This window comes from Tubulanus polymorphus, chromosome 2 (genome assembly GCF_964204645.1).
Source record: "Tubulanus polymorphus chromosome 2, tnTubPoly1.2, whole genome shotgun sequence".
Lineage (NCBI taxonomy): Eukaryota > Metazoa > Nemertea > Palaeonemertea > Tubulaniformes > Tubulanidae > Tubulanus > Tubulanus polymorphus.
The window spans coordinates 29,503,660-29,521,871 of NC_134026.1; the positions used below are offsets into that span (position 1 = coordinate 29,503,660).

The 18,212-nt window shown below is 36.8% G+C and overlaps 1 protein-coding gene and 1 long non-coding RNA gene across 4 annotated transcripts; both read left to right on the forward strand.

Moving 5' to 3' along the window:
• Nucleotides 1–8,063: 8,063 nt before the first annotated feature.
• Nucleotides 8,064–9,632, forward strand: LOC141900457 (uncharacterized). The gene is made up of 3 exons (XR_012618695.1): nt 8,064–8,298; nt 8,871–9,121; nt 9,601–9,632. It is a non-coding gene; the product is annotated as an uncharacterized LOC141900457 (long non-coding RNA).
• Nucleotides 9,633–9,640: 8 nt separating this feature from the next.
• LOC141900456 (uncharacterized) lies at nt 9,641–17,492 on the forward strand. Of its 3 annotated transcripts, XM_074787376.1 has the most exons (16): nt 9,641–9,785; nt 11,955–12,123; nt 12,223–12,375; nt 12,471–12,574; nt 12,697–12,918; nt 13,693–13,804; nt 13,893–13,982; nt 14,067–14,153; nt 14,238–14,324; nt 14,409–14,495; nt 14,580–14,666; nt 14,746–14,844; nt 14,921–15,084; nt 15,168–15,287; nt 15,965–16,051; nt 16,200–17,492. In XM_074787376.1, exons 2-16 carry the CDS (start codon nt 12,021–12,023, stop codon nt 16,512–16,514), a joined length of 1,917 nt encoding a protein of 638 aa, XP_074643477.1. In that variant the 5' UTR covers nt 9,641–9,785; nt 11,955–12,020; the 3' UTR covers nt 16,515–17,492. The 3 variants fall into 3 exon arrangements, with proteins under 3 accessions (XP_074643477.1, XP_074643479.1, XP_074643480.1); XM_074787378.1 differs by lacking the exon at nt 9,641–9,785 and having other exon boundaries at nt 9,796–12,123; nt 14,761–14,844; XM_074787379.1 differs by lacking the exon at nt 9,641–9,785 and having other exon boundaries at nt 9,796–12,123; nt 16,185–16,285.
• The last annotated feature ends 720 nt before the right edge of the window (nt 17,493–18,212 follow it).

Consider the following 18,212-nt stretch of genomic DNA (forward strand, 5'->3'; position numbering starts at 1 on the left):
GATTAACTGCTATATGAATAATCGACCTCTTGGAAACAACTTCATCGTAGATTTCTTAAATCTATTGATAATTCACTCTCAACAGCCTTAATCTGATGTGTATTTTGTGCATTGCTCGCCTACATGGAAACAATTCCATGCTCTATCAACCATATTTCAATCGCTAAACACAATTCCTGCAATCTAGATCCCAATCGAGGGACCAGAAGTTACTTTATCAAAGCGATGTCTATTACTGAGTTGCTCGATTGTTATGTACTTAACAATTTTCCTTTTAGACCATCTCCTCTATCATATCTCCTTAAACTCCTCTCTCTCTCCATAAACTCCTCTATCATATCTCCATAAACTCCTCTATCATATCTCCATAAACTCTCATATTCCCTGAACCTCCTCTCTCATACCTCCCTGGACCTCCTCTCTCATACCTCCCTGAACCTGCTCTCTCATATGCCTTATTGATTTCAACAAGAGATGCAGATTAATCTAACAAGAATCTTAAACTCAAATCTTCATCCTGGTGATTGTTAGGATAAGTAGAGATCAATATCAATCAATAAAACCTGATCACTGAAGTGATTACGACTAATTCTCTAATCCAAGATCTTTATTTTATTCTTTTTTTATCTAAGATGCTTTATCATTGCATTTTTGCAGATTTTTGCATGTTCAATTAAGAACTCGTAAATTCATGCATAGATCACTGATCCAGTGAACTTTCACACCCAAGAAATGTAATGAAATTGATTACCATAGTCTTTGCTGTGGTTTCCTTTCTTGTGCAATTTTCAATCCAGGCAATCTCACGTATATAGATATATATTCCTTTTCCTTATGAGTAAACATTTTAAATCCTTTCGATCACGTGTGAAGGATTTCCCTCCGTTGTTGAGCATTAGATATTAACATTTCAATCATTCAAGGTTTCGCATCATATTAAATTAATCTTTAATTCTGTAATTAGAAAAACAAGTATGTTAATAACGATATAATGGTTTTGCACTTGACGTATAAACGTCATAGTATTGGGGGAGGGGGCAACATGGAACATTGAACAATCCGTTTCAATGTAGTTTCCTAAGGAATCGCATTATGTGAAACATAGCTGTTCCTTCTCCATGTTATTTTCAGCTTCATAAGGAAACGCATTATGTGTGAAACATAGTTATTCCTTCTCCATGTTCCAAGTTTGATAAGGAATCACATTATGTGAATCATAGCTGTTCTTTTTGATTTGAAAAATCTACATTTTTCTAACTCCATAGGACTTATTGTAGGAATTGATTCCCTGCATATCCCGAAAGACATTTCAAAAGGCTGACCATGGCATTAGAATTGATGACTCCTAAGAAGGCTACTGCCACAATTAGGTGGTATGGATGGCTACTGCTGCAAAGTAGTGGCAAGGATGGTAAATGCTTCAGCATCATGAGAAGCAAAATCAACCTTAATGATTAAGGTACTGTAATGGAAGTAGTAGCAAGGATGGTAAATGCTTCAGCATCATGAGAAGCAAAATCAACCTTAATGATTAAGGTACTGTAATGGAAGTAGTAGCAAGGATGGTAAATGCTTCAGCATCGTGAGAAGCAAAATGAACCTTAATTAAAAAGGTGTTGCAATGGAATGCGTGGCAAGAGTGGTAAATGCTTCAGCATCGTGGGAAGCAAAATGAACCTTAATGAATAAGGTGTTGTAGTAGCAAGGATGGTCTATATCCCAAAAGACATTTGAAAAGGCTTATCATAGCATTAGAATTGATGATCCCTAAGAAGGCTACTGCCACAATCAGGTGGTATGGATAATTACTGATGCAAAGTAGTAGCAAGGATGGTCTATATCCCAAAAGACATTTGAAAAGGCTGACCGTAGCATTAGAATTGATGACTCCTAAGAAGGCTACTGCCACAATCAGGTGGTATAGATAATTACTGATGCAAAGTAGTAGCAAGGATGGTCTATATCCCAAAAGACATTTGAAAAGGCTGACCATAGCATTAGAACTGATGCCTTAACTGATGATAACTCCTTAGAAGGCTACTGCCACAATTAGGTGGTATGGATAATTACTGATGCGAAGTAGTAGCAAGGATGGTAAATGCTTCAGCATCATGAGAACGAAAATGAAACGGGTATTGTAATGAAATGGTGTGGAACACAGTGGGACGTACAGTCAAATAAAATGGTAAAAATAAATAAATAAATGATTTAAAATATAAATGAATGATGAGATGGATAAATATCTAATTTTATCCAAAGAAATAAATAAATTGATGAAATGATAAATGACTTTTTTTTCATTTTCAGTTTTTAATTATTTTTTTGGAGATTAACCGTAAAACTCCATAAAATCCATATTTACATGTCTGGTTTTTATTTTTTCATTATTTTTTTTTCAAATAAAAATAAGGAAGGACTGCACGCCCACTGGTTCAAGGAGTGTTGACAGATATTTAACACTGCGCAACCTGCAGATCGACGAAGGAGGAAGGGAAAACTGAGTTTCAAGAAGTGCCGATCTGCAGACGTGCTGGGCTGATGTTGTTGCCCGGGTGATGGCGAGTGAAGGGGCTGATATTATACTATTGTGTTCGCCGACGTTTAACCATTTGAAATTTACCTTTAAATGCCCCTTCAACATCGCGGAGCATTCTTATTGGATCTTTAAAATCGATGTTACGAGACCAACCAGGGCCGCGCGCGATAAGCTCGACAGCGGGGGAAGGTGGTGCCCCCGCTGGAGCGCCCGATGTCGAAGCCTGGGCGGGCGTTACAAAAATATCATTATCATCATCTTCTTCTTCATCTTCTTCAAGTGCTCTTTTTTTAGTTTGTCTTTTCTTACTCTTAGTCTTAGATGGCGGTGGTGGAGGTGGTGGAGGTGTTGCGTGAAGTGGTGGAGGTGTTGCGGGCCCTGGTGGTGGTGGTGTTTGCGCTCCAGGATTGGCGAGATCCTCATCACTGCTCTCCTCTTCAAAGTTGAGCTGTTTCGGTGGAAGAGGATGAGCGGCACGCTTGCCTTTCTTTTTTGTTTTCGGACGCCCCGTACCTATTGCGTAATTTATATCTTTTGTCTTTCGACGGGGCGACCGACGCAGTGAAGGCGTCTGAAGCTGTGGCGCCTCTGTCGGGGTCACCACTGCAGGGGCGACCTCCTGCTCCACATTTACGGGAGAAGCAGGGTCCACCTCCTGCAAAGGAACCAACTCAAATGGTGGAATTATTTTAGGAGGAGTTGGCTCCTTAGGCCCGCAGATATTAGTAACGCACCTTTTGTAAACGTTTTTCAATCCCGGAAGTGCTCTGCGGGCTGCTTCAGACTGATCTTTTATTATATTTTGAATTATATCCAAATCTGGAATGAAAAAAAAAAAACATTAAGGATCATGCATATTACACATAAATGACATGTTCGCATATAATTATCATATTTGTAAATAGTTACCTATAAAATAATGCAGTTATCCAATAGGTGAATGTGATGTGATGGAAAAAACGAAGAGTTGGGTAAGAAGGGTCATTTGAACGTTTGGAAGCGATTGTAAGCTTATTTTGCGAGAAGTGATCATGTCACTGGTTGTACAATACGGTTGTACAACTAACTCTGTTGTAACTACACTTTTAACCCCTTTTATGATTTGCATCATCCATTACATAATAACGATTAGTCGACAGTATATTATCAATGAGGCTGATGATTGAATCTTTCAATTCACATTTTATAAATGTCTTATATACTTACATATTTCAGAACCAACCCTGTACGTGGACGGGTACACTTTTGTTAATCCATTAATGGAACTACTGATTGTAATAAATTACATCCTACCATTACCTTGACAATCAATTTTGGTAGCAAATCATGAATCAAAAATACACTTGATTTTTTTTCTGGGGTGATGATGTACCAGGTTCCAGGTGACAAAAACTATACATTATAATGAATGGAATTGTTACCCATGACCCTGGTTTCAAAATCTGGGAACCCCTTTGGAATAACACGCATGATAACTTTTCATTTATCAACCAATTGAAGTGGAAACTTTGCAACGATAAAAGATCTAATTTAAAACAACAGATGTCGCGCTGTATCAACAAAAAATTAATTGATAATTCCTTTTATTCAGTAATTACTTTTCAAATGGACGAGTGAAAAATGAGTCCAAACTTCAGAAATGTATTCAATTATTTTGTAGAACACTTTTTTATTGTATACAGGGCCACACTCCATCCACGGTAAGTGGGAGAACTTGCATTTCATTTCCTCTGAACATGAGGCAAGTGTGTACATATTATATTTTCTTCTGAATTTTCTCAAAAATGAAGATAAAAATATGACTGATTTTTTTTAAATTTTATTGTTTAAACTATTTACAGCATGAATTAAAACAGAAAAACGACACAAATAATTTCACTTCGCTGAATCTAAAACCAGTAAAAACCATTTCACACAACACTGCCCACTACTGCACCTTCAGAAACAACACTCGCTACAAATAAAATACATTCATTTTGAAGAACAATATTTCACTATCAACATAAATGGCTGTAATTCATTTTTCCCAATCGAATATTCATTGTCAGCAATAGGCCTATTGGTACTCCACATATTCATTACATAACTCACCTAGAATGTATAATTCATCGTACAGCAGCCATTCATTTATTCAGATCAACAAAATTCCATGCACAGCCATTTCAGCTGATATTCATCATACAGTAGCCTCCGCCTAAACTGCTACAGTTTGGCACCTTCTATTTTTTGACGCCTTATAAAACGTTACCATTATGAAACCTAAACAATGCTAACCATTCAGCGTCATTTTACAAACGACAACCGTAAATCGATGTGCAAAACGTCACAGGTTTATGTGTACACATACAAGCTATTTGGCAAAATATTATTGATAAAGATGTAGAATGGCTCCCTGTGATTATATAATGACCTCTATTTGAACGTCGGAATGTTATATTGCATTGAATATCATGAGAAGACGTATTGTAATAGTAAATGATGCATGATTATATCAGGAGCGGCAGGCTTGAATAGAAATGATAAGTAAATCGGATTATTCGGTTAAATGGCGGATGTATACACGATTTGGAAGTCTGATATAAAAGTCAGACCCTGTCATGGGGATGCTAGTGGAATGACGAAGCTATCTACGATCTGAGTAGGGCCGGCGTGAATTTCATCGGCGGCTACAGCGGTCTATATAAAAACGTGTAAACATATAATTTCAATATTCAGATGTTTTAGAAAATATGTTCGATATTAGGGGTATGCAGGTTTCATGAGATTAGCAATTTATAATAGCATAGCTGTCATATACGGCTCCGCGTCCACTGATGGCATGTGTATAAGGTGACAATTCAATTCAATACTTTATTGATCCTTATTACATTGAAATTCCGGGATAAAATTCCCAAATTCAATAAAGTTACAAATTTTAAACTAAGAAAATACAAAATACAAGATACATGGGTAATTCATACAGAATAACATGAATAAGTTATTTAAATGACAATGTCTACTTCAACCCAGACTCAAGTCTAGGATATCGAGTGACAGCCAAACCGGGCCCCGGGACCGGGCCGGCTGGCTACACGATATGCTCGAAGTCATGATGAAGCAGACATCAGAAGAGCTCTTTCTTCAACCATGGAGGCAATGAAGTTGCAGACCAGCTTAGAGGCAAAAGTCAATCGAAGTCGGTCACAAGTTGACAATTGTTTTTTAAATTAGACCAGTCGAAGACTGTATCATCTACCCAATCGCCAAATCTCATAATTCCCCAAATTTCTTAAAACTTCGATTTCAAATTTGCAATTCCACATTAGCTTATCCCAGAAATTCTACATTTTTTCGCAGGCGTCAAATAATTTATTAAAGTTAATTTTCTTGTTTACCTTATTAGGCACCGGTTTTTAAGAATTGCAAAAATCAATTGATTAAAAGATTTATTGAGCCAAATAGCGGTCAAAATTATCAAGTTCTTTGTATTCTAAACAAATCTGACCATGTAGTGAATCCCCAAATTTCTTCTATAACTCTTTCAGAGCCCAGTCCACTTTCGTCTACAGATTATTTCAGGTCGTACTGCGCCCTGTCGACTTTCGTCGACATTTCTTATAGCAGTTTTATTTTTAGTTTTTCGCATAGAATTCAGCAGAGAACCTGCGGCTAGACGGCTTGATTAAATGGCAGCGCCCGTTAGTTTGTTTTTATGCTGCGTTTTTGTGGTGTTGCTATTCAAAATCATTGAGTTTTTTTGCGTTTGAAAGGTCACGTGATTTAATTATTAGCTCATTTTCTAATTATAATTACCCATATAATTTATATTTCTGACCGTAGACATTGAATATTCCAATGTCAGCTGTTAGCTGAGGCTAGATTCCCGATTTGTTCATTTTGATACATGAAATTTAGGGGGTTATCAAATAAAAAAGTCACCGATTATAGGACGTCACTTAGCTTATTTGCATAGGACGTCACATAAAGATGTTCTTATTGATAGAAGGTTGATAGTACATACACGTATTCTATAATATAGGCGAACAGCCATTATAGTTTACCGGTTTAGCCAGAGAATAAACAGAAATGAGGTGAACATTTACGGGATATGGGAAGCTTTCTGGGAAACCAGGTCATCATGGATTTGAACCCCGTACATTACCATTGCATCCCCGGCAAGACACTTATCCTCATTTCCTCTCTCCACCCATAAGTAAATGGGTACCTGGCCCGATAGATGACCCCTGAGCGCCTAGCGGCTGTTCGGATGTTGCTTCTCCCCAGGAGACTATTAAATGGCTGGGGCAATAAAACCGAAAATGTAAAGCGCTCTGAGCAGCAGCTGGATTTAGGGCTATATTAGACACATAATATTATTGTTATTATTATCATCGAACAGAGCAATATACCATAAAAGGCAAAACATATGTATCGAAAAACAACATTTCATCTTCATTTCATCGAATTGAACAGATTATACCAGGTATAGACCGTCTACCAGTTTAAGTGAAGTCTACAGTATCATTAAGGGCAAAAAATCCATCAAAATGCGATACGTTTGAAAATATGTTTTTGTAATATGAATTTTCACCGAATTTTATTTCGAAAAATTGTGATACACAGTATTTCCTTAGAGTACTGCACATTTCCATATGGTTTTTGCTAAGTAAGTCTAGTTCATTTCCATTTCATGACAAACAGAAAAAGGACACAAAAAATTTCATTCAAATTTCTTCTGTATTTTCTGTATTTTCATCATCAATCAAAAAACTTAAACTTTTACTTTCAGAAACAACTGCCGGGGTAAGATCCATTTCCCTCGACACTGCCCGCTGCTGTACAATCATGCTGTACCTTCAGAAACTACCACTAGGGGTGCAAACCATTTCGCACGACACTGTCTGTTGCTGTACCTTTAGAAACAACCACCAGGGGTAAAAACCATTTCACACGACTCCGTCCACTGCTGCAACTTCATACAATCAAATCCATTCACTACAAATTATAATAAGATTTTTGTCTATAAAAATCAAACGTCATTAAACAGCGAACAATAAACGATATTTAGAATTAGGCCTATATCACATGAATTCATTAAGTATTTCAAATAATCACTACTTACCCTTCAAGTATAGAATCATTCAGTGGAATAATTCACTATAAATACAGCTGCAGTTGTTTACAGAAAAAACAATATGAAATGTCCTTGTCGAACTTGTAAGGTGTAAAACAGGATAGACCTAGATAAATGTCAGGCCTGGATAACGGTAGAGGAAATACTTTTTATGGCTGCAAGAAAATAAAAGAATTCTGAAAAATAAAACATTAAGTCAAAGGGTAGGCCTATCTGAAGACATCCTCGCTTGCCAGGGGTCCGGTATCACTCCCAAACTCGCTTCCACCAGCCCCCTGGCTTCACGACGCGTGATTTCATTACTGGCGCTGTTGCGCATGACGTCATATATCGACTTGCGAAATACTTCCTTGTTCGCTGATTGGTCCATTTATCAGTAATTCCAACAGAAGCCTACACTGTAAAAACTAAGAACGCAGTGAACATACTGAGAACACTGAAATAAGGTGTTCCCGAACACTTTTTAATGAATTTGGAACATCATCGAGTGTTCTAAGCTGATTTAAGTGCAAAAGCTCGTTCTGATGAACGCTGAGAACGGCTATGGAACGGCAAGAACACACCGATCACTCCACTAGAGCGTACGTGACTTTTCAAAGCGTTCTAGCACGCTTCACTGCACCTCGCTGACTGTGGAGAATCATCTTTAGTAAGCTTTTGTATTCTTGATCTTATAATATTAATCGGCATTCATTGGAAGTAATTATGTCAGATCATGTAGGCCTAAACAAACAGTGCATTTCACAGCCGGCGTAGGCCTAATACGCGCCACGATGCGCCATAAATGCAATGAATGAATGCGGCAGAAAATCTTTTGGCGGAGGCCTCCACCATAACTGCGAGCTAAGTGAAGCCACATTTTTTCAGACAATTATTAGCGGCCGCTGCCTTGTGAATTAAAGTTTTATACCAAAAAATATTTTCCTCGGTGACTCCGCGCTGTTAATCAGGGCAGGGATCGAACCTATGAACTAAAGCTACAATCTCGCTCAAGAAAGTGAATTTGATTGATTTGACTTTTCTCAAGGTCGTTGAGCTTAAGCTGTCTGCTAAAAACGAACAGTCGCCAAAATTCCACATTCATTGCCTTAAGAAATTATAATTCGAGGCCTTTACGGGTATGATAGTTTACATCTCTGTAGGCCTAAATAAAAAGATAAAAGCTGCGGTGCATTTTATTGGCATGATGATATACTGAAACTGTGTTATTTTTCTTTTCAGTTTCTTTGCCGTTCAGCCATGCCCATGCAACGATATATTGCATTCCAAGATATTACTAGTTTTACGCGCATACTGGAAATTTGCTCTTATTTGAATTTTGACGTCAGCGATGAAGTGATTGATAGCCACTTTACCATATGCTTTTTTAACATAGGACAGTGCAACCTGATCCAGAATATTTGTGCCTATTATTTGATCGAATATCAAGTCATAAATACAACATTATCGTTGTAGAATCAGTACAGTAGAGAGTAAGTATGGTCTATACTTGTAACTTATGTAACTTTTTTTCAATAAGCAATGATGATTTTAAAAATCACATCTTAAGAAAACATAGAAATGATCCACATTTCAAAATAACGTGTGATGCCTGTGGTGCCACCTATCATAATTATTTTTCATATCGTAGTCATTTTAAACGCCACCATGCCCATAGGGAAGAAGTTGACCATGAACCCGATGACATAGACCTACCAGAACCGCAAAATCTCCAAATAGGCCTAAATGATGATCCTAGACCTGACTTAGGCCTGGTGGAACATGATATTCAACAAAATCAAAATGAACTCAATGTTGCAGCAGTTGACCAACTGAAAATGAGTGCTGGGCAATTCATTCTAAAAATGAGAGCTGGCCATAAAATAAGTGCAAGAGCAACCTGTGAGATGCTTGAAACAGTCAGCCAGTTTACTGAAATTGTTTCTGAGTGTACTCGTGATAATATTCTTAGATTAGTTCCTGGACTGAATGAAGAACAAAAGAATTTGATTACTCATTACTTTGCTGAAAAACAGGATGTATTTGCTGGGCTTCAAAGTACTTATATGCAGAACAAGTTCTTTAGAGATAATTTCTCTTTGGTTGAACCTGTGGAAATAGTGTTAGGTCATTATTTCAAAAAGGTCAAGGTTAAAGGTAGATATATTTTCAAGAAAGTCCCTGCTCTTGGCTATTTTATACCATTATTAGAAACTCTTAAATCAATTTTGAGTATACCTCAAGTAAAGAATTGTGCCAATATAAGTCATGCTAGTGAAGATCAATACATGCGAGACATGTGCGATGGTACTTATTTCAAAAACCATCCTCTGTTCAAAAAAAACCCGAATGCACTTTGCCTTCTTGCATACTGTGATGATTTCGAGCTAGCCAATCCGATTGGAACTCATGCCAAATTGCATAAAATAATCATATTCTATGTAGTTGTATGCAACATTCCACCTGAATTACGATCAAAATTGCCAGTAATTCATCTTGTAGCTGTTACACTGAGAAAGTATATTGTTGGTCACAGGGACAGGCTTCAAAAGCTTCTTAAAAATTTTGTTGATGATCTAAACACTCTCTATGATGGGTACACATTCATCTTACCCTCCGGCATATATCGTACTAATGGGACTTTATTGGCATTCACTGGAGATACGCCTGCAGCAAATGAAATTGCTGGCTTTAAAGAAGGGGTTGGTGGAGCCAGCAAGCCTTGCAGACTTTGTGATATTCATAAGAATGACATGAATGCTATATTCTGTCCCTCTGACTGCATGATGCGAGAAGAAGTTGAACATAGAGAGAGGTGTAATTACCTGAAAGAACTTAGTAGGGCTGATAGGCTTCTAATGAGTAGTGAGTATGGGATAAATAATGATTCTGTGTTGCAAGGTATCAATGATTTCCAGATAACGAAGTGTTTTCCTATGGATGTCATGCATGTACTACTGGAAGGAATTTGCAATTATGAGACCAAATTATGTCTTCGACATATGGTATCTGATAAAAACATGAATGTTAGTGTTCTAAACAACTGCATAGCAAATTACAGCTATTCTGAACTTGAAATGAAAGATAGACCTCAACCCATAGATAGAAAAACTCTTTTTGGTAATGGAAAACTAAATCAAACGTCTGAATCTATGCGGATATTAATGTATCATTTGCCATTCATTTTGAACGCTATGAACATACTAGATGATAGAGATGAGTATTGGAGTAACTGGATACGTCTTCAAAAGATAACTATTCTGAGTTTATCCCCTATTATATCTGATGAAACTATTGCATTTATAGATATATTGGTTGCAGTACACAACAGAAAATTCGTAGAGATTTATCCCGATGAGAGCTATACGCCCAAATTGCACTATATGGTACATTTGGGGGATCAGATGCGAAAATATGGTCCTCTGCGCACACATTGGTGTATGCGCTTCGAAGGGAAACATGGTTTTTTCAAAAAGATGAAATGGAACAATTTTAAGAATATTGCTCTAGTTATTGCGACAAAGCACCAGCAGTGGCTTTGTCTTCAGCAACTCGGGACGGATGGGCAAAGATCCATGTGTTTCTTAAATGACGAAGATGACATAAAATTTGGGCACATAATGCATGAAGACGAAGACCATTTCAATGATATAATGACATATTTAGTACGTGAAACACATAGATTGCAGATAGGTCCTTTGATGATAAGCCCAAAGATCGTCGTACATGGTCATATTTACATGCCTGACAACATTCTCCTTTTAGAATTCGATGAAGATGAATATCCCGTATTTTGTAAGATTACTAAGATTGTAGTTGTTCAGGAAGAGAAATACTTGCTACTTGATAGGTTTTTAGTCGAGAGGTATGATTACACTCTCAATGCTTATGAGCTTCGAGAGGATCACTCTTGTAGTAGAAATAAGATCTTGTCTGTTCAGGATCTCCAATTCCCTTGGGTACTGCCCCAAAAATGCTTTGGTTATAAGAGATATGTTTTACTTTGCTATAGTCCTCTCGTAATGTTGTAAACTGCTGTTGTTTTTATAGATTTTATAGAAGGCTAGGTCACTGGATGTGGTGTGTCTGTCAGAAACTACAGTGGAACCTCGTTACTTCATGAGACCAGAAAATATGTTCATTATAACTGATATATTTTGAATCCAGTATGAAAAATTATAGGAGGTCAAATTATCCCATTTTGAACAGTTTGTAATAACCGATAAATCGTTATATCTGATGTTATAACGAGGTTCCATGTATATCCAACTATCTGACTACTCCTTTAATGCTAGAATTTTTGTGGAAATATTTCTTATTGCTTAGGTAAACTGTCCGTTTGAAAAAGCAAGGTTTTCAATCTCACACTGACAGTGTCAGCTTTATTAAAATATGTGTTCGGTCGACAACAAAACCACACTTCATCGGTGCATAAATTCAGCAGGAAACAAAGTTTTCTTGATCGCGTCATCACTAAAAATGTTAAAAGATAAAGGTATGTAAGTCGATATTTGGTATTATGTAGTTCAAGTTCAAGTTCATGTAAATATACTGGTTTATTTAATCTTGTATAACAATATTTTTGGTTGTTTAGCTACGAAATGGTTATCTTCAAGTGAAGATGATCCACCGTCAGTGTACACCAGCGATGGAACTGAGATCTTCGACGAAGAGGTGTTTGAGGTGATTTCACAAACTGATACGACTCTCCTCATATTAAAGTCTGGTGAAACTCTGATCAATTATGGTGAGTATATAGGCGTATATATTCTTAGAAATGGTGAATCATCAAATTATCGTAGTTGTTTTAACTAATTATAATTCAATTATAACTTTTATTAGACGTCCATAAGAGTACTCTTCAACCTGATTTATCTTCGTCAACTGATACTGACATCAGCTCAGAAAGGTCTGATTTCATTGATTCGGAGGAATCGGCATCAATTGTGAGTATATCTTTTATATACTATCAATTATAACAGGGTTCCTACAGCCCCTCAAATCCCTCGAATAACCCTCAAATTTAGAATTGGTCATGTAGCAAGCCTGTAAAATCCAATATTTAAAGGAATTACCAAAACTAAGCGCTGATGTGGTGGATAAGCTATCAGCCTCTGCATCAGCTGCTGCCGCCGTTTGGGATGAATGTGTGACTCAAATGGCATACGGTTTACTCAAGAGACCCGAGGGAATCTCGACATCAAGACAATATACAGAGGCATGCCAAGAACTCATAAAAAGATATCCCAATTTGGCCAGAATCTCAGCTGGTAAAGTTACAAAGCCTTGGGTAAGTAATCATTATATGATATTATAATTACATTATATTATATTATAACCTTTAACTATTTGCATATTAATCTAAAACTTGGAATTTCAATGAAAAGTGATAGTTCATATCTCAAGTTGGATTCATCGAAGCAAAATCCTGAAATGTTTTTAAGGAAAAAGACTAAATACCGGTATATATGTTATAATTTTTAGCCCACTTGGCCGAAGGCCATTCGGTTAGTCCCTGTGGTTGGTTGCACAGTTTTGATTTAAGTCCAAAAGTTGTCTTAAATTTTAGAAGTGATCTTAGGTTGTTAGATTGGCTATAGAACTTAGTTGGTCTTAAGTCTAAGCCGTGACTATGCAACCGGCCCTGGGTCTTAGTGTGGTCTGGCGTGCGTGTGTCATATTTCTTGTGAACGCTCTACAGACCACAGTTTTTGGCCAATCGGCTTTAAATTCACATATATTGTGTATGACCAAAACATCTCGGAGGAGTTTTATATTTGTATTAATTGGATCCAAGATGGCTGATTGGCGGCCATCTTGGTTTCTGAAATGTGAAATGAAATGGTCTATCATATGACCAAACAAGGTCATCATATCATCCAATATGGCCGCCTGGTGACCATCTTGGTTTCTGAAAATGCACAATTTTGATATTACCTGATATAATATTCCATGTAGATCTTTCATATTTCATATGAGAATGTGAAATAGAAGGGTCTATCATATGACCAAACTAGGTCTTCTTAGCACCTGTCCTATTGTGCTTAGATTTTGTTTGATTAAGGTGGCTTTTAAGAAATCGTTAAGTATGAAAGTGAGACACATTCGGCACTACAGAAAGAAGAGAGATAATACGTCAGCTAGCAGTAGTTACAGGAAGGCAGTTAAGGTTTCAGGTAATTTTATGAAATAATAGTTTAGTCGTACATGTATGTATTATTAATGAAATATGGTATGATATTAAAACAGATGAATCTGTTTTAGCTTGCCGTGGTTTGAGTCGGGAGTCTCCGTCGTCGCCTGTTGGTGGTTTAGACGAAGACCGGAGTTCTTTCACAGCTGTTAAAGCGTCAGGTATTTATAAAATGAATAGTTCGTTGTTGTTCCTGATAAAATTCCAATCAAATTACCGCATCTAATTAGATGAGTCTCTTTTAGGTCGTTGTGGTTTGAGTCGGGAGTCTCCGTCACCTGTTGGTTTTTTAAACGAAGGCTGGAGTTCTTGCGAAGCTGTTAAAGCATCAGGTAGTTATAAAATGAATAGTTCGTTGTTGTTCCTGATAAAATTCCAATCAAATTACCGCATCTAATTAGATGAGTCTCTTTTAGGTCGTTGTGGTTTGAGTCGGGAGTCTCGGTCACCTATTGTTTTTTTAAACGAAGACTGGAGTTCTTGCGAAGCTCTTAAATCGTCAGGTATTTATAAAATGAATAGTTCGTTGTTGTTCCTGATAAAATTCCAATCAAATTACCGCATCTAATTAGATGTGTCTCTTTTAGGTCGTTGTGGTTTGAGTCGGGAGTCTCCGTCACCTGTTGGTTTTTTAAACGAAGGCTGGAGTTCTTGCGAAGCTGTTAAAGCATCAGGTAGTTATAAAATGAATAGTTCGTTGTTGTTCCTGATAAAATTCCAATCCAATTACCGCATCTAATTAGATGAGTCTCTTTTAGCTTGCCGTGGTTTGAGTCAGAAGTCTCCGTCACCTGTTGGTTTTTTAAACGAAGACTGGAGTTCTTGCGAAGCTGTTAAAGCGTCGGGTAGTTATCTGAAATAATGGTTTAGTTGTATATATGATTGACGAAATTCTATTCAGATTATGGTATGATATTAAAACAGACGAGTCTCTTTTAGTTTGCGGTGCTTTGAGTCAGGAGTCTCCGTCGCCCGTTGGTGTTTTAGCTGAAGACCTGAGTCCTTCTGAAGTCTCAAATAGTGGTAAGAATGATTCCAAAGTATATGAAATGTATTAATGTGAATTGAGTTCAGATGCCTCTTTTCTTTAATCTCTTAGACCAAGCTGACCTTGCTATGTTAGGAGAAAAGCGATTGTTGGACCGACCAAAGATATTCAAACTGATGAAGGCCACACTAGCGCAGCGTCGACAGGAAATAAGAAATTCAGGCGATATACTTTTCTTCATGCAAAAGTATAAATTTTTTCAACATTTAGATTATGTGAGTGCAAATATCTTTGATTTTGAAATTTCCACATCAAATAAGATTTATTTGGTTGTAAAGTTTGTTTTGGATATTTTTAGATTTTCGAGGAATTTCATTTGATGGGATATGCAAGGGACTTTCTACATAATTTTTCTCAGAGATATGAATCAATGTTAGAAAAGTTAGCCACTTTGGCTATGATGAATGGAGATATTAGCGTAAGTCGCCTAGCCCGATTGATGTTGATTTTTTAAATTACGAAGTACACTTTGAAGAGTTCTGCTTGGATAATGTAATCCTGCTATTTTCATCTGTAAGCTTCAACATTTTGTCCATGTTTCAACACATGGCTAAATCTATATAGCTGCGTTCACACGACAACTAGTTAGACCGGTCTAAATCGGTCCGCACTGGGCCCACAGGATGTCGCCATGAGTATTTTACCCCAAAATTTATGTAAATGATCATAGATTTATGATTCCCTGGCAGTTTTTTATTTGAACAATTTTGACGCAGTGTACCATATATCTGGACACATCAACCTATAATAGATTCTAGGTATTTTCCAGAACAATTTATAGGGATATCTATTCAACTATCAACATACGCTGAGATTTTAAGATAAATAATAATCCGTTAGCGTACACATTAATTTTAGGTAGTAAAGAAATTATATGAAATCTTAAAACTATATTAATAGGCTTGATAAGTAATTGCTGACGATACAATTGAATTGATATTGCAGAGTACGATTTAGACCGGCTCCTAGTACCAGTTTCTCTCCACGGCACACACACAGATTTAGTTCTGTCCTAATTTAGACCCATCTTAATAATGTCGTCTAAACGCGCCTATACAGTATATGTATTCTAAACCTACGTATTTATCATTCTAGGAGGATCAGCATCAGATTGCTTTGATTGAGTTTGTACACAAGGAAACAAGCTACAATTATTCACGTTGTATAATTTCCGTTGTTGACGTAAGTTCATTTGCCTAAGCTTGAGCTAATTATGAAAATATCTGGTACTTAAAATATTTCTGGTATTTAAAACATTTCTCTGACTTGAATTTAAGGATAGTCAAAATCTCATACAATGTTTTTATGGTTACAGTATTGGTATTTTTAGGAAGTGGACTTTGGAAAGACCAGCAATTCAGAAAATTCAGCATTCCCAAGTATTGTTGTGGTTGGTGATGGGGTATCGTATGCGCAATATTTTCTTTCTATCGGAACAGTGCTTATCGATTGTACCACCTACAAAGATCTATCCGGAATCAAGTTAGCATTACTGGCAACACTGGTATTGTACTACATTTTTGACCTGAACTATCCGAGACCTTTCAAGGAGTCCCTATCATTCTTTCAGGCAGTTCTATTTCAAGAAAATTGTCGTAAAGGCAATAGAACGGCCAAATTATTCAGCCATTTTACATGTAGTTAAATAATACATGTAGTTGAATTCCTGGAAAATCCAGCCTTGGTAAACTAATGAGTAGTTTGAGTAAAAATACAATATTAGAATTGAAATCTGACAGTGAGATTTAAAAGATCAGTTTGGTGGAGCAGATTTTGTGGCCTTTTAAAGTGAGAAGGGTCAGTGTGATTCTACGAGGCATTCATTAATTCATTCATCCTGACCCTACTCACTTTAAAAGGCCACAACATTTGCTCCACTTAGGCGATCTTTAATTTCAGGGTCAAATTTCATCTTCAATAATAATTTTTCACTAAAACTGTATGCTATAAAACTACATTTCTGTATAGGCGGTAACTGTTAGGAATTTCATTTCAGGGGATATGTAAGGGATTTTCTAAGTGATTTTTCTCAAAGATATGAATCAATGATTGAAAAGTTAGCCACTTTGGCTTGGATGAGTGAAGATATTATCATTTAGATGAACTAGAAAATGCGCATTCAGAAAAGAAATAAACCTGGAAAATCGGCAGAATTTTGAATTTGCTTGAACTATATATGCTCTTCTTTGATTGTGTTTTTATTTCACGCTTAAGGCTGAACTGTTCAGATATATTATATTATGTTTTTTAGTGATGCAGACTGAGATGGTCAGATATATATTTTACCATGTGAATGACATGTACTAATGCAGCTATTAAAAGGCAGCATTCTCTTAAAAAGAGCGTGTATGTATTTGATTTACGCTTATTGTGGCCAAATACATTGGTTAAGGATTTTGATTCAATGGAGTTTGTGCACAAAGAAACCAGATACATTTTATTATGTTTTTTAGTGATGCTGACTGAGATAGTCAGATATATATTTTACCATGTGAATGACATGTGCTAATGCAGCTATTAAAAGGCAGCATTCTCTTAAAAAGAGCGTGTATGTATTTGATTTACGCTTATTGTGGCCAAATACATTGGTTAAGAATTTTGATACTTCCTTTTTGACAATTTTAATTCAAAATAATAAAATTTTGGATTTCAAGATTAATCTCATCTTTTTGGTTTTTCTGCCGGGAATGTGTTGAGTTTTGCAATGTTCCCTCAGGTGTTCCGGAGTTCTACAAGTGTGTTCCCAAAAGGTGTTCTTGCAGTGTTCCCACTGGTGTTCCAGAGTTCTAAGAGTATGTTCCCAAAAGGAGTTCTCGTAATGTTCCCACAAGTGTTCCATGATTTAAGTGTTCCAAAACTCTACTCAACTGAAAATGTTCTAAGTAGTGTTCAAGATACGTTCTTAGTTTTTACAGTGTAATATCGTTTGTAACAAGCGCTGTGATTGGTACAACCGGATTCTGGTCAGCTAGTAACGACTCGTGAGGTCAAGGGATTCGGCGAACAGCTTTAGCGTAGTGGGTTCGAATCGCTTGACGGGTGAAGATTATCTGAAGAACAGCTAGAGGAAATTTGATAAAATCTGGTCTCAGAACGAAATGAATCACACAGTTCCATTACTGACTAAACTGTAATCCGGATACTGAGTAAACTGTGGTCCGGATACTGAGTAAACTGTGGTCCGGATACTGAGTAAACTGTGATCCGGATACTGAGTAAACTGTGGTCCGGATACTGAGTAAACTGTCATCCGGATGCTGAGTAAACTGTGGTCTGGATACTGAGTAAACTGTGGTCCGGATACTGAGTAAACTGTGGTCCGGATACTGAGTAAACTCACTGT